This window comes from Bombina bombina, chromosome 4, assembly GCF_027579735.1.
Source record: "Bombina bombina isolate aBomBom1 chromosome 4, aBomBom1.pri, whole genome shotgun sequence".
Taxonomy (NCBI): Eukaryota; Metazoa; Chordata; class Amphibia; order Anura; family Bombinatoridae; genus Bombina; species Bombina bombina.
Window position 1 is genome coordinate 482811622 of NC_069502.1, and position 17728 is coordinate 482829349.

A 17728-nucleotide genomic window follows, 5' to 3' on the forward strand; every position below is an offset into this window, starting at 1 on the left:
AATCCTTCTTCAAAGAAGGAACGTCTACTGCACAACCTGGATGTAGTCCGGGCTCTAAAATTTTACTTGCAGGCAACTAAGGAATTCCGACAAACGTCTTCTCTGTTTGTCATTTACTCTGGGCAGAGGAGAGGTCAAAAAGCTTCCGCTACCTCTCTTTCTTTTTGGCTTCGTAGCATAATTCGTTTAGCTTATGAGACTGCTGGACAGCAGCCCCCTGAAAGAATTACAGCTCATTCTACTAGAGCTGTGGCTTCCACTTGGGCCTTCAAGAATGAGGCCTCTGTTGAACAGATTTGCAAGGCTGCAACTTGGTCTTCGCTTCATACTTTTTCCAAATTTTACAAATTTGACACCTTTGCTTCATCGGAGGCTATTTTTGGGAGAAAGGTTCTTCAGGCAGTGGTTCCTTCTGTATAAAGAGCCTGCCTATCCCTCCCGTCATCCGTGTACTTTTGCTTTGGTATTGGTATCCCAGAAGTAATGATGACCCGTGGACTGATCACACTTAACAGAAGAAAACATAATTTATGCTTACCTGATAAATTCCTTTCTTCTGTAGTGTGATCAGTCCACGGCCCGCCCTGTTTTAAGGCAGGTAAATATTTTTTAATTTATACTCCAGTCACCACTTCACCCTTGGCTTTTCCTTTCTCGTTGGTCCTTGGTCGAATGACTGGGAGTGACGTAGAGGGGAGGAGCTATATGCAGCCCTGCTGGGTGAATCCTCTTGCACTTCCTGTAGGGGAGCAGTTAATATCCCAGAAGTAATGATGACCCGTGGACTGATCACACTACAGAAGAAAGGAATTTATCAGGTAAGCATAAATTATGTTTTTACAGGGTCATTAAATAAACTGCATTAGTAAAGAGATACGGATGCACGCAGCTTGTGTTTTTCATGCCATTATAGATAATAAAAAATAAATGTGGAAGTAAATCACCCATTTATAATGAAACTTCTGAGTATATTGTTAATCTAGGCATTTGCATTCGGATTATTTATGATTATCTGAATGCGGAAAAAGGCGGCCACTCATTAAAAAGAGCCGGATTCCTTCTTGTAAAAGTGCAATATTGTAAGATCTGCGCAAATCCAGATCTAAATGTGTTGTATTTTCACAAGAAGGAATCTGGCTCCTAAAAGAGCCGAATGCTGCGAGTTGCTGATTTTTTCCGCATTTTGATCTTCACAAATTATCCGAATGCATATGCCTATCGTAATATAATTTTAAATGAATGCTCGTTTAAAATCTATCCTAGTAGCTTTAGTTTCTGAGTTATGTTGTATAATAATTTGTGCTAATTTGCTTGACTGGTATTTTATTTTCCTATGAAAGTTAGGGAGCGCTATGAAGAGCTTAATTAAACATGCATTTTTGTAGTAATGACTGACAATGTATTTCTGCATTGTGTCTTTCTAGCTCTTCCAATGGAAGTCCTAATGTATATTTTTCGCTGGGTGGTTTCCAGTGACCTTGACCTCAGAGCATTAGAGCAACTGGCCTTGGTCTGCAAAGGCTTTTATTTATGCGCAAGGTAATTGACTAAGCATTTTTTTATTTTATGTAATTGGCAAGAGTCCATGAGCTAGTGACGTATGGGATATAAAATCCTACCAGGAGGGGCAAAGTTTCCCAAACCTCAAAATGCCTATAAATACACCCCTCACCACACCCACAATTCAGTTTTACAAACTTTGCCTCACTATGGAGGTGGTGAAGTAAGTGTGCTTGATTTTCTTCTGTGATATGCGCTTCTCAGCATTTTGAAGCCCGATTCCTCTCAGAGTACAGTGTTTGTCAGAGGGATGTGAAGAGAGTATCACCTATTGATTCTATGGTTTCCTCACAGGAAATCTTTTCAAAGGTTCTCTGTTATCGGTCGTAGAGATTCATCTCCTACCTCCCTTTTCAGATCGACGATAAACTCTCATATTCCATTACCTCTGCTGATACTGTTTCAGTACTGGTTTTGCTATCTGCTATATGTGGATGGGTGTCTTTCGGTAAGTATGTTTTCATTACTTAAGGCACTCTCAGCTATGGTTTGGCACTTTATGTATTAATATAAAGTTTTAAATATATGTATTGTACTTATATTTGCCATGAGTCAGGTTTATGTATATTTCCTTTTGCAGACTATCAGTTTCAAACTTGGGAAACATATTTAGGAAGTTATTTTATCTTACCTGGGGTATAGTCTTTACTTCTGACTGCTTTTTCCATTAATTTTCACGGGCAAAATTAGGCTCGCAAAGTCGCAAATGCTGATATTTATTGCGTCATTCTTGGTGCGAGAATTTTTTGGCACGAAGGTACGTTTGGTGACGCAAATTCGTAGTTTCTGGCGTCTTAGTTAACGCCAGGTTTCCTTGCACAAGGTTTCGTCTGCCATGATGCGAGTTGCGTCATTTCCGAATGTTGTTAGCGCCAAAAAAATTTCATTTTGCGTTGTGCGTCATACTTGGCACCAAATTATTTATTTATTTAAACCCCACTTCCTATATTCCTCTTGTTCTTTTTTTATGCTCAGAGGGCTATGCTGTTTCCCATTCCTGAAACTGCCATATAAGGAAATTAATCATTTTGCTTTTTATGTTTTTTTCTCTTCAATTTGCAAGATGTATCAATCTTATCCTGTCTCAGAAACCACTGTTGAAATCCTGCTGCCTGATAACAGTTCTACCAAAGCTAAGTGTATCTGTTGTACATTTGTGGAGATTATATCTCCAGCTGTAGTATGTAACAGTTGTCATGACAAGCTTTTGCATGCAGAGAAAGTATCCTTCAGTACTAGTACAATGCCTGTTGTTCCTTCAACATCTGATGTTCATGATATCCCTGTGAATATTAAAGATTTTATTGCTGATGCGATTCAGAATACTTTGTCTGCTATTCCGCCTTCTAATAAACGTAAAAGGTCTTTTAAAACTTCTCATAAGATTGATGACATTTTAAATGACCGACAACATACTGAATTATCCTCCTCTGATGAGGATCTATCTGGTTCAGAAGATCCTTCCTTAGATATTGACACTGACAAATCTACTTATCTCTTTAAGATGGAGTATATTCGTAAGGAAGTGTTGGTTATTGAGGAATCTAGTCCTCTTGATACTAAAATTGGTAAGCATTTAAATTCTGTTTACAAACCTCCTGTGGTTACTCCAGAGGTTTTTCCAGTTACTGATGCTATTTCTGATATGTTTTCTTAGGAATGGAATAGACCTGGTTCTTCTTTTATTCCTTCTTCTAGGTTTAAGAAGTTGTATCCTTTGCCAGCAGCTAGATTGGAGTTTTGGGAAAAAATCCCTAAAGTTGATGGGGCTATTTCTACTCTTGCCAAACGTACTACTATTCCTATGGAAGATAGTACTTCCTATGGAATCTTATTTAAGGAAAGCTTATTTATTTTATGGCTATATTCTCAGGCCTGCTATATCCATGACTGATGTTGCAGCTGCATCAACTTTTTGGTTGTTAAAGCTTAGCACAACAGGAAACAGATTCTGATTTGTCTAGCATTGTTCTCTTGCTTCAAAATGCTAATCATTTTATCTGTGATGCTATTTTTGATATCATCAAAATTGATGTTAAATCTATGTCTTTAGCTATTTTAGCTAGAAGAGCTTTGTGGCTTAAATATTGGAATGCTGACATGGTATCTAAGGCTAGATTACTATCTCTTTCTTTCCAAGGTAATCATTTATTTGGTTCTCAGTTGGAGTAAATTATTTCAACTTTCACTGGGGGAAGGGAGTTTTTGCCTCAGGATAAAGACCTAAGGGTAAATCTAAAACCTAATCGTTTTTGTTCTTTTCGACAGAATAAGGAACAGAATACCAATCCTTCCCCCAAAGAATCTGGTTCCAATTGGAAACCTTCTTCAAGTTGGAATAAATCCAAGCCCTTTAAGAAACCAAAGTCAGCCCCGAAGTCTGCATGAAGGTGCGGCCCTCATTTTAGCTCAGCTGGTGGGGGGCAGATTGAAATTTTTCCAAAACATTTGGACAGATTCTGTCCAAAATCAGTGGATTCAGAGTATTGTCTCTCAAGGGTATCGAATAGGATTCAGAGTAAGACCTCCTGTGAGAGGATTTTTTCTCTCACACGTCCCAGTAAATCCAGTGAAGGCTCAGGCTTTTCTGAAGTGTGTTTCAGATCTGGAGCTTTCAGGGGTAATTATACCAGTTCCGTTTCAGGAATAGGGTCTGGGTTTTTTAAAAAAATCTATTCATTGTCCCAAAGAAAGAAAATTTATTCAGGCAAGTTCTAGATCTGAAATTTTGAATCGTTTTGTAAGAGTGCCATCTTTCAAATGGTAACTATAAAGACTATTCAGCAAGGTCATTATATGTCCACGATAGGCTTACAGGATGCATATCTTCATATTCCGATTCATCCAGACCACTATCGGTTTCTGAGATTCTCTTTTCTAGACAATCAATACCAATTTGTCACTCTTCCATTTGGTCTAGCGACAGCTCCAAGATTTTTCTTAAAGGTTCTTGGTGCCCTACTCTCTGTAATCAGAGAACAGGGTATTGCGGTGTTCCTTATTTGGATGATATCTTGGTACTAGCTCAGTCTTTACATTCTGCCAAATCTCACACGAATCAACTAGTGTTGTTTCTTCAAAGACATGCTTGGAGGATCAATTTACCAAATAGTTCCTTGATTCCTCAGACAAGGGTCACCTTTTTAGGTTTCCTGATAGATTCAGTGTCCATGACTCTGTCTCTAACAGACAAGAGAAGAATTAAATTGGTTTCAGCTTGTCAAAACCTTCAGTCTCGATCATTCCCTTTGCTCGTTTTTATATAAAACCTCTTCAGCTTTGTATGCTGGATCAATGGTGCAGGGATTATACAAGGATATCACAGTCAATATTCATAAATCACAACGTTCGACTCTCTCTGACTTTGTGGTTAGACCACCATTGTTTAGTTCAAGGGGCCTCTTGTTCGTCCAACCTGGACTGTAATCACAACAGATGCAAGTCTTTCAGGTTAGGGAGCTGTCTGGGGATCTGTGACAGCACAAGGAGTTTGGATACCTCAAGAGGCAAGGTTACCAATTAATATTTTAGAACTCTGTGCTATTTTCAGGGCTCTTCAGGTTTGGCCTCTGTTGAAGAGGGAACCATTCATTTGTTTTCAGACAGACAATATCACAACTGTGGCATATGTCAATCATCGGGGTGGGACGCACAGTCCCCTAGCTATGAAAGAAGTATCTTGGATACTTTCTTGGGCGGAATTCAGCTCTTGTCTAATTTCTGCAGTACATATCCCAGGTATAGTCAATTGGAAAGCGGGTTATCTCAGCCGTCAGACTTTACATCCGGGGGAGTGGTCTGTCCATCCAAATGTATGTTTTTTTTCAGATTGTTCAGATGTGGGGTCTTCCAAAAATAGATCTGATGGCTTCCCATCTAAACAAGAAACTTCCCAGGTACTTGTTCAGTTCCAAGGATACTCAGGCAGAGTCGGTGGATGCGTTAGCAGTTCCTTGATTTTACCAACCTGCTTATAGCTTCCCGCCTCTAGTTCTTCTTTCAAGAGTGATCTCCAAGATCATCATGGAACAATCGTTTGTGTTTCTGGTAGTACCAGCATAGCCTCACAGGTTTTGGTATGCAGATCTTGTTCGAATGTCCAGTTGCCAACCTTGGCCACTTCCTTTAAGACCAGACTTTCTGTCTCAAAATCCGTTTTTCCATCAGGATCTCAAATCTTTAAATTTGAAGGTATGGAAATTGAACGCTTAGTGCTTAGTCATAGTATTAATCACTGAGTCAGAGAAACCTCTATGTTACAGGCTTGTAAATCTGTTTCTAGGAAGATTTATTATTGAGATTGGAAGACTTATTTCATTTTTCATTTTCTTCAGGATGGTTTGGATAAAGATTTGTCTGCAAGTTCCTTGAAGGGACAAACCTCTGCTCTTTCTGTTTTATTTCACAGAAAGATTGCCACGCTTCCTGAAATTCACTGTTTTATACAGGCTTTGGTCCGTATCAAGCCTGTCATTAAATCAATCTCTCCTCCTTGGAGTCTTAGTTTGGTTTTGAAGGCTTTACAGGCTCCTCTTTTTTTTGAGCCTATGCATTCTTTGAAAATTAAACTACTTTCTTGGAAAGTGTTGTTCCTTTTGGCTATCTCTTCTGCTAGAAGAGTTTCCAAATTATCTGCTCTTTCTTGTGAGTCTCCTTTTCTGATTTTTCATCAGGATAAGGCAGTTTTGGGGACTCCATTTGAATTTCTTCTTAAGGTTGTGAGTTCTAATAACATTAATAGGGAAATTGTTGTTCCCTCTTTGTCATAATCCTAAGAATTCTTTGGAGAGATCCTTACATTCTTGGGATGTTGTTAGAGCTTTGAAATATTATATTGAAGCTACTAAAGATTTCAGGAAGATTTCTAGTCTATTTGTTGTCTTTTCTGGTTCTAGGAACTGTCAGAAAGCTTCTGCCATTTCCTTGGCATCTTGGTCAAAGCTTTTGATTCATCAGGCTTATTTGTAGTCGGGTCAGGCCCCGCCTCTGAGAATCGCAGCTCATTCTACTAGATCAGTCTCCATTACATGGGCCTTTAAGAATGAAGCTTCAGTTGATCAGATTTGCAAAGCAGCAACTTGGTCTTTTTTGCACACATTTACTGAATTCTACCGTTTTGATGTGTTTGCCTCTTCGGAAGCAGTTTTGGTAGAAAACATTTTCTGGCAGCTGTTTCAGTTTGATTCCTCTGCTTATGTTTTAAGTTTTTTTTTCTTTTCAATTATGAGAAAAACTTATTTTTTGGATGTGGATTTAATTTTTTTCAGCGGAAAATGGCTGTTTTTATTTTTATCCCTCCCTCTCTAGTGACTCTTCTGTGGAGTACCACATCTTGGGTTTTACTATCCCATACGTCACTTGCTCATGGACTCTTGCCAATTACATGAAAGAAAACATAATTTATGTAAGAACTTACCTGATAAATTAATTTCTTTCATATTGGCAAGAGTCCTTGAGGCCCACCCTTTTTGTGGTGGTTATGATTTTTTTGTATAAAGCACAATTATTCCAATTCCTTATTTTTGATGCTTTCGCTCCATTCTTATCACCCCACTTCTTGGCTATTCGTTAAACTGAATTGTGGGTGTGATGAGGGGTGTATTTATAGGCATTTTGAGGTTTGGGAAACTTTGCCCCTCCTGGTAAGATTGTATATCCCATACGTCACTAGCTCATGGACTCTTGCCAATATGAAAGAAATGAATTTATCAGGTAAGTTCTTACATAAATTATGTTTTTTTATTATTTATTCTAAGAGCCTAATCTTTATATATATATATATTTTTTATATATGTGCGTATACAGTATGTGTGTGTGTGTGTATGTGTATATATATATATATATATATATATATATATATATATATATATATATATATATCTATTGTGTGTGTGTATATTGAAGACAAACACACAACTTCACATGTTTATAATACAAATAGATCATAATAGCTGTTTAATGGAAAAATGTAGGTTGTGACAGAAGATTACCTACTTACAGCATCTTAACCTTTCATTACTTTCATAAAATGTGTTTCATATATGATTGCCAACTCAGTCATGTTTTCCTGGACAGTTATGAGTTACACATGCTGCAGGGTGTGAAGGAGGAACATGCTTTGTGACCCTGGACAGCACTATTTAAGTTCCTCCCTGTATACCCAGAGACATGTGTAACTGTCCAGGAAAGCATGGCCAAGATGGCAAATCTAGTTTCATAGTGTTGAAGAGACCCTAAACCCAAAATGTTTATTTTATGATTCAGAAAGAGAATACAATTTTAAACAACATTCCAATTTATTTCTTTTATCTAATGTGCTTCATTCTTTAGATATCCTTTGTTGAAGAAATTGCAGTACACATAGGTAAGCCAGTCACACGAGGCATCTATGTGCAGCCACCAATCAGCAACTACTGAGCCTATCTAGATATGCTTTTCAGCAAATGATATCAAGAGAACGAAGCAAATTAGATAATAGAAGTCCATTAGAAAGTTTTTTAAAATTACATGCTCTTTCTAAATCATGAAATCATTTTTTGTGTGTGTGGGTATGTTTATTTACTGACACCAATGTTCTAGGCAATTGATGATCATTAACACCTTAATGACAACTGACATACCAGGTACGTCCTGCAAAAACTGACAATTAGTGACATTGGACGTACCTGGTACGTCAGTTGTCTAAGAGAGTGCTGGAAGCGATTGCGATCGCTTCCAGCAGCTCTCGGGGTATTGCAGTGATGCCTCGATATTGAGGCATCCTGCAATACCCTTTAAAAAGCATCCGATGCAGAGAGAGCCACTCTGTGGCCCCCTCTGCACCAGTAGCGATGGTGCCATTCGTTGGTGGGTGGGAGCTTACAAGGGAGGCGGGTGGGCGGCCCATCGCTACCCGGCATCCAGTTCCTGCAAGTGCATTGTGCACGCCGGATGCTGGGAGCGTGCGGAGGGGGGCCTGCGGGGGCGCGCCCGTGCATCAACCACTGCCACCAATGATTAGTGTTAAGAGAGAGGGGGGCAGAAAACGTTTTTTTTTTTTAAAAATAATAGGATCTGCTAGGGTAGGGGGATGGGGTTATTGGGGGGGGGGGCAGCTACACTACAGAAAAAACGCTGTATTTAAGGAAAAAAAACAAAAAAAAACAAAACTTTCTTTTTTGGGGAAAACTGGGTACTGGCAGACAGCTGCCAGTACCCAAGATGGTGGAAAATAGGTAGGTTTGGAGGGTTAGAGAGCTGTTTGGGGGGGATCAGGGAGGTTGGGGGCTAAGGCAGGGGTCCATCACAGATGAATAATTAAAACAAATAAATAAATAAAAAACACCTTTTATTTTAGTACTGGCAGACTTTCTGCCAGTACTTAAGATGGCGGGGACAATTGTGGGGTGGGGGAGGGAAGAGAGCTGTTTGGGAGGGATCAGGGGGTGGGATGTGTCTGGTGGGAGGCTGATCTCTACACTAAAGCTAAAATTAACCCTGCAAGCTCTCTACAAGCTACCTAATTAACCCCTTTACTGCTGGGCATAATACAAGTGTGGTGCGCAGCAGCATTTAGTGGCCTCCTAATTGCCAAAAAGCAACGCCAAAGCCATATATGTCTGCTATTTATGAACAAAGGAGATCCCAGAGAAGCATTTACAACCATTTGTGACATAATTGCAGCTAAACACAAACATAATTACAGCTAAACACAAACACTGCAGAAATGTAAAAAATAGCCATTGTCATTAAGGGTAAGAAAATTGAAAAATGGTCCAGTCATTAAGGGGTTAATCTCCTTGAGAAATTGTAACATTATCAGAAAATATACAGTAACATAAACACACCCACTTACCTGCCCTAGCCTTTTAGTCTTTCTTTTTTTGTCCATGTGCCATGCATTTTATGTTATTCTTGGAATCCCTTAGGAAATGCTTCATACTTCAGTTAGAGAAGCTTAGACAAAGTTCAAGAGCGCTCTCTAATTACCTAATTACTTTTTTATGGGGTGGGCAGTATGCATTGCTAGTACCACCTTCTAACACTAAAAACAGAAAAATAACTGCCAGAAAAGAGATCCAAAACGCATATTTTGAAGTCTGATAAGCACACTCAGGGGCTATGTATTGCGATATTTAGAATAATATTTTGAGATAAACATATTTACTGTTTCTTTTCAAGGAAGTAGAAGGAAAGTAGTTTGGGCTGGAGAAGAAAATGTATTTGCCCCCTCACTCAGCATTGCAAAGATACATTTGCTAGTAATTGTTTTGAGTAAGTCATGAACCTCTGAACGCAGAAGAAGGCAGCCCTTCATACTGCTCGGCCAAATTCATTCTTGTGCAACAGCAACATGTTAAAATCTGTGCAAATCCGCAAGAATTAATTTTCCAATGAAAATAGATTAGCGTCACAAAGAGCTGCCGCATTTGTTGCTTCACAAAACCTCAGGATGCGCACAGTGGGAGTGGTATCATTGAGCATTTTCAGAGTTAAATTACTGGAAAATGGGACAAATAGTATTAAAGTGATGGTAAATTTGCCAGCATAAAATCACATATTCTGAAAGCTCTTGTCCTAACTAGCATATCGATATGCTTTTTATGTTCTAAAGTCAAATCTACTTTTAATAATGAACGTTTTTGTCAGGCTCCGTTACCTGATTTAATGCAACCTCTCTCAATGATTTTCTATTTGGCTTATTTAACTGGCAGGTCTTTCAACCAATCAGAGCCTCACCATGTGCCCCATGAAATTAATCACAGCACACTCTCGTGCTGCAAGACGAACTGCGCACACACAACTCGCTACGCTATTTGCGCAAAAGAAACAGTAAGGTTGCTTACTGTTGACATGTAAGTAAGCAGCCTCACTTTTTCTGTTGCGCAAATAGCGTAGTGAGTTCGTCTTGCAGTCTGAGTTACAAGCACGGGAGGTTGCTCTGATTAATACATGGGGCGCATGATGAGGCTCTGGTTGTATGAAAGACCTGCCAGTCAAATAAGCCTAAGAGACAATTGTTGAGAGAGGCTGCATTAAATCAGGTAACAGAGCCTGACAAAAACGTTCATTATTAAAAGTAGATTAGACTTTGGAACACAACAAGCATATTGATATGCTAGTTAGGACAAGAGCTTTCAGAATATGGGATTTTTTGCTGGCGAATTTACCATCACTTTAAGTATATTGACATTTTTTTATTTTTTTTTGATAGACATGATACTCATATTCTAAATTCAAGTTATGAAGAATAACTGTAAAAAAATATCACATGAATTTATGTAAAAAAAAGGGAATATATTTTACCTCAAGATTTCTTCAGTTCATAAGATTAGGTGCTCTTTTTTTCAAAGCTACTCTGTTTACCATCATCTACATGGTGAAAAAAAAACAGGCAATCAGCTTCATTAGTGCTGAGTTTGCTTTACTGTGTGTTTCACCAAAATCTCTCAAGATTTCATATAAAACTTCTTTAAACTGAGGAGGTTAATAAAGATACTGTGTCTGCACATACCAGATGCACGCTCCCTTGCAAGTCCCAAGACTAGCATCCTGATGAATGTTTAATGTCCCTTCACAATGGGATGTGGCTATGGAGGACATTTTGAGGTAAAATATCTTCCTTTTTGCATAGGGATATTAAGGTAATATTTTCTAGGCCTCTTTTTACAGTTATGCTGCATCACTTCCATGTGATTTCACATTTGGGTATTACAGGTAGAAAACCCTTTATCTAAAAACTGCTTGGGACTGGAAAAGGTTTGGATTTTATAATATTTGTATCTGAAAAATCGGACAGCTTGGAGAGGGGATGGAACCAAGTGTAAACATCTTATGTCATTTAGGCAAAATTTACATGTCATAATACAGCTTATACATGGCAACTTAAAGGTAGCTTTTTTTAAATGTATTTAATTTTTTATCCTTTATAATACTTTTGTATACGTAGCACCATCAGACATAAAGTACAGTGCTGTAATCAGAAAAGGTAATATGCATTGTTTTAAATAAATATAGACTAATTTTTGCATTTTAGAACACAAACAGCAAACCAAAGACACAGGCAGAGAAGATTGGGATATACAGTCAGGGGAAAAAAGTAATTTTTGAACATTTATATTTGAAACAAAATATATATATTGGGGGCGTGTCCAGGCAGCGATCCAACATGGTCTCATAATCAGTAGCTCTGTAAGATGGCTGATGTATCCGCCGAATATCCTCAACATGCAGCGATATCCATATCAAAGAGACAGTGACCTGGACGCAGCTCAGTTTTCTGTATCTGATGATACCACTCTTGCTGTACGAGTGACCCTAGAAAACTTTAGATCAAGATCTTTAGGAGGCAGCCTAACGTCAAGATTTTGATCCCCCTCCGGTTATCCGGGTCGGGCAGTTACCTTGGAACTGCTCAAACCACCTTGTTGTTTTGTTATTCATATTGTAAAAGATCTACTACAACTCTACTCTATCAATGGAGGTGACCTATATGGCTATGTATAATCTTTTGTAAGAGCAGGCGATAAAGATGGCCACCAGATTCAATCATCTCCAAGCTCTTATGGATTCTAGGAATGCGATAACAATTGCACCTGAAGCTTCCCTACGGAGGAAATTAACACTGAGGAGCTGCTGCGACATAACTCAGTAAGTGTCGATCGGTCCCCTATGTCAGAGGTTTTTGTTCCCCCGGTACTGGGCCATTCCATATTTTCAAAGCTCGGGCAGTTTGTTAAGCTGGATCAGTGTGGGACTTTGGCAATTTTACATGGCCCGAGATCGAAACTAAGATTAACCAGTGTTGGTTCCGTAGATCCTGCCCTGCCTACCAATGTTCCGTTTACCACTGGATCTAGCGCTTTCCCCACCTGTGATGGTGTAAAGGTGATGATAGTGTTGGATGGCATGGACACTTGGAACCTGCAGATGGATATTGCAGGACTGTTTGATCCATACGGTGTGACCTACTATGAGCTAAAATTGTTTGTTCCCCTTTTCAGCCTACAGCAGAACTCTTACCATAAATCCGGTATAGGGTAGAAGGGACTCACTGACGTGACTTATATTGGAGCGCTGTAACTTTATGATTCAATGACGGCTTCGCAGCCTGAAATATTTGCTTTCTGAATAAGGGACTCATAGATGCAACATTCTGGAGCGCTGTGATTTCACATCTTAATGACGGCTTCGCAGGCTGAAATACTCGCTCTCTAAAATTTCTCCTACATTGGTGTATCCGGTCCACGGCTTCATCCTTACTTGTGGGATATTCTCATTCCCTACAGGAAGTGGCAAAGAGAGCACACAGCAAAGCTGTCCATATAGCTCCCCCTCTGGCTCCATCCCTCAGTCATTCTCTTTGCCGCTCTGTACAAGTAGCATCTCCACGGGGGTGGTAAAGAGTATGTGGTGTTAGTTGTAGTTTTTATTTCTTCTATCAAGAGTTTGTTATTTTAAAATAGTGCCGGTTTGTACTATTTACTCTACAACAGAAAGTGATTAAGATTTCTGTTAAGAGGAGTATGATTTTAGCACCAGTAACTAAAATCCATTGCTGTTCCCACGCAGGACTGTTGAAACCAGAGAACTTCAATTGGGGGGAACAGTTTGCAGGCTTATCTGCTTCAGGTATGATCAGTCATTTTTCTAACAAGACCAAGTAATGCTAGAAGACTGTCAGTTATCCCTTCTGGGATAGGTAAGCCATTTTCTTAGACTCAGTAACAGAATTAAGGCTTATAACTAGGGCTCTATGCTGGTTGACACTATTGTGGGCTAAGTCGATTACTTTTTATCATGTTTATGTGACATTTTAAGTGTTTTTCAGTCTTGAAACACTTTTGGGGAATTTTATTTACGCCTGGCAGTTGTTTAGACACCTAGTCTTGTCAGAAAGGCCCCTTCACTCTGGAATGCAGAGGAAGGAGGCCTCATTTTCGCGCCTCAGTTGCGCAGTTGCTTTTCACTAGGCAGTTCATGCAGCTTCACGTGGAGTATCCAGAGGCTTGGAAAAGGACTTCAAAGAGGCTTATTACTTATTTGTATAACCCCTAAGGAAGGTAAACGCCGCAGCAGAGACTGTGGCATGGGACTGTAGTGTCTTTAACCGGTTAATTACTGTTATTAGCTCCGGTTTGGGCATTTAAGGGTTAAATTGTCTGAAAATTGGTGTGCAATACTTTTAAAGCATTAAGACACTGATGAAAATTTCATAAAGATTGGATATTTCTTTAATGTTTTTCTGACGTTTCAGTAATAAAGTGTATACTTTTATTATTTAAAGAGACAGTAACGGTTTTGTATAAAATAATTTTTATTGCATTAAAACTCTGCCTAAGTCTGTCTAACATGTCTGTGCCTTCAGATAGCCTATGTTCTGTGTGCATGGAAGCCAAGGTGGTTCCCCCATTAAATGCATGTGTAAAGTGCGCAATTGCGTCCAAACAGATAAAGGACAGTACTGTCACTTTTAAAAATGTTGCCCAAGATGATTCTTTAAATGAAGGTAGTGGGGATAGTTCATCATCCTCTCCTTCTGTGTCAACGCCAGCTTTGCCCGCGCAAGCGATACCTAGTACATCTGACGCGCCTATGGCTGTTACTATGCAGCAATTAGCTACAGTAATGAATAATTCTTTAGAAGCCTTTTTATCCAAACTGCCAGTTTTTCCTAGAAAGCGTGATTGCTCAGTTTTAAATACAGAGGACGAGCAAGCAGACGCAGGGGATAATTCATCTGTGGTACCCTCACATCAATCTGAATTGGCGGTGAGGGAGGGCCTGTCTGAGGGAGAAATTTCTGACACAGGAAAAGTTTCTCAGCAGGCAGAGAATGATACCATTGCATTTAAATTTAAACTAGAACACCTCCGCGCCCTACTTAAGGAGGTGCTAGCTACACTCGATGATTGTGATCCTTTGGTGATTCCAGAAAAATTGTGCAAAATGGACAATTTTTTAGAAGTCCCAGTGCACTCTGATGCGTTTCCGATACCCAAGAGGGTGGCGGATATAGTGACTAAGGAGTGGGAGAAGCCAGGTGTTCCATTTGTTCCCCCTCCTATATTTAAGAAAATGTTCCCCATTGTTGACCCCAGAAGGGACGCATGGCAGACGGTCCCTAAGGTAGAGGGGGCAGTTTCAACATTAGCTAAGCGCACAACTATACCAATAGAGGACAGTTGCGCTTTCAAAGATCCTATGGATAAAAAACTAGAAGGGTTACTTAAGAAAATTTTTGTTCAACAAGGTTTCCTTCTGCAACCAATTTCGTGCATTATTCCTGTCACCACGGCGGCGTCTTTTTGGTTCGATGAACTAGAAAATTTGCTCCAGAAGGAGACTCCTTATGAGGAGGTCATGGACAGAATTCACGCACTGAAGTTGGCTAATTCCTTTATTTTAGATGCCGCTTTTCAATTAGCAAAATTAGCGGCGAAAAATTCAGGTTTTGCAATAGTGGCGCGCAGAGCGCTTTGGCTAAAATCTTGGTCGGCGGATGTATCGTCCAAAACAAGATTGCTTAATATTCCTTTCAAGGGTAAGACCCTATTCGGGCCAGAATTGAAAGAGATTATTTCTGACATCAATGGAGGAAAGGGCCATGCCCTTCCACAGGATAGACCTTTCAAAGCAAAAAATAAGTCTAATTTTCGTTCCTTTCGCAATTTCAGGAACAGACCGGCTCCTAGCTCTACATCCTCTAGACAAGAGGGTAACGCATCCCAGCCCAAACCAGCATGGAAACCATTGCAAGGCTGGAACAAGGGAAAACAGGCCAAGAAGCCTGCTGCTGCTACCAAATCAGCATGAAAGGATAGCCCCCGATCCGGGACCGGATCTGGTAGGGGGCAGACTCTCTCTCTTTGCTCAGGCTTGGGCAAGAGATGTCCCAGACCCCTGGGCTTTAGAGATTGTCTCTCAGGGGTATCTCCTAGAATTCAAGGACCTTCCTCCAAAGGGAAGGTTTCACATGTCTCGCTTGTCTTTAGACCAGACAAAGAGATGGGCATTCTTACATTGCGTAGAAGACCTTTTAAAGATGGGAGTGATACACCCAGTTCCAAAAGCAGAACAAGGACTGGGTTTTTACTCAAACCTGTTTGTAGTTCCCAAAAAGGAGGGAACGTTCAGGCCAATTAAACAAATTCCTCAGAGTTCATTCAAAATGGAAACTATTCGAACAATTTTACCAATGATCCAGTAGGGTCAATATATGACTACCGTGGACCTAAAGGATGCGTACCTACATATTCCTATCCACAAAGATCATCATCAGTTCCTAAGGTTCGCCTTTCTGGACAAGCATTATCAGTTTGTGGCTCTTCCCTTCGGATTGGTCACTGCCCCCAGAATTTTCACAAAGGTGCTAGGGTCCCTTCTAGCTGTGCTAAGGCCAAGGGGCATTGCAGTAGCACCTTACCTAGATGACATCTTAATACAAGCGTCGTCCTTTCACAAAGCAAAGGCTCATACGGACATTGTTCTAGCCTTTCTAAGGTCTCACGGGTGGAAGGTGAACATAGAAAAGAGTTCTCTGTCCCCGTTCACAAGGGTTCCCTTACTGGAAACAATAATAGACTCGGTAGAAATGAAGATCTTTCTGACGGAGGTCAGGAAGTTGAAACTTTTGAACACTTGTCGAGTTCTTCAATCCATTCCTCAACCCTCCATAGCTCAGTGCATGGAGGGAATAGGACTAATGGTTGCAGCAATGGACGTGGTTCCCTTTGCTCGAATTCATTTAAGACCACTGCAACTGTGCATGCTCAAACAGTGGAATGGGGATTATGCAGATTTGTCTCCCCAGATACAAATGGACCAGAAAACCAGAGACTCACTCCTCTGGTGGTTGTCTCAGGGAATGAGTTTCCGCAGACCAGAGTGGATCATTGTCACGACCGACGCCAGCCTCTTAGGCTGGGGTGCGGTCTGGGAGTCCCTGAAAGCTCAGGGTCTTTGGTCTCGGGAAGAATCTCTTCTCCCGATAAACATTTTGGAATTGAGAGCGATATTCAATGCGCTCCAGGCATGGCCTCAACTAACGGAGGCCAAATTCATCAGATTTCAGTCGGACAACATAGCGACTGTAGCGTACATCAATCATCAGGGAGGAACAAAGAGTTCCCTGGCGATGAGGGAGGTATCCAGGATCATCAATTGGGCAGAGGATCACTCCTGCCACCTTTCAGCAATTCACATCCCAGGTGTAGATAACTGGGAAGCGGATTATCTGAGTCGTCAGACTTTCCATCCGGGGGAATGGGAACTTCATCCGGACGTTTTTGCCCAGTTAACTCAACTATGGGGTATACTAGATCTGGATCTGATGGCGTCTCGGCAGAACTCCAAGGTTCCACGCTACGGGTCCAGGTCCAGGGATCCCAAGGCGACATTGATAGATGCCTTGGTGGCGCCTTGGTCGTTCAATCTAGCTTATGTCTTTCCTCCGTTTCCTCTCCTTCCCAGGCTAGTAGCCAGGATCAAACAGGAGAAGGCTTTGGTAATTCTAATAGCTCCTGCGTGGCCACGCAGGACTTGGTATGCAGACCTGGTGAATATGTCATCGGCTCCACCATGGAAGCTACCTTTGAGACAGGACCTTCTAGTACAAGGTCCATTCGAACATCCAAACCTAGTTTCTCTGCAACTGACTGCTTGGAGATTGAACGCTTGATTCTAGCCAAGCATGGGTTTTCGGAATCAGTTATAGACACTCTGATCCAGGCTAGAAAGCTTGTCACCAGGAAAAGTTACCATAAAATATAGGGCGGAAATATCTTTGCTGGTGCGAATCCAAGGATTACTCATGGAGTAAGATTAGGATTCCAAGGATACTTTCCTTTCTTCAAGAGGGATTGGAGAAAGGTCTGTCAGCTAGTTTTCTAAAAGGACAGATATCTGCTCTGTCTGTCTTGTTGCATAAACGTCTGGCAGCCGTTCCAGATGTTCAGGCGTTCGTACAGGCGTTAGTCAGAATCAAGCCTGTCTACAGACCTGCGACTCCTCCATGGAGTCTAAACTTAGTTCTTTCAGTTCTTCAAGGGGTTCCGTTTGAACCTTTACATTCCATAGATATTAAGTTACTATCTTGGAAAGTTTTGTTTTTGGTTGCTATTTCTTCTGCTAGAAGAGTTTCTGAATTGTCAGCTTTGCAATGTAATTCACCCTATCAGGTGTTTCATAC

The 17728-nt window shown here is 40.5% G+C and overlaps 1 protein-coding gene across 1 annotated transcript in view; it reads left to right on the forward strand.

Annotated features, from left to right (window-relative positions):
* The window catches only part of FBXO9 (F-box protein 9), a 128196-nt gene that overhangs the window by 41557 nt on the left and 68911 nt on the right, over positions 1–17728 (forward strand). The window contains exon 7 of the mRNA XM_053710381.1: positions 1425–1539. Within this exon, the coding sequence (XP_053566356.1) occupies positions 1425–1539 (115 nt within the window). The remainder of the gene's footprint in view (positions 1–1424; positions 1540–17728) is intronic.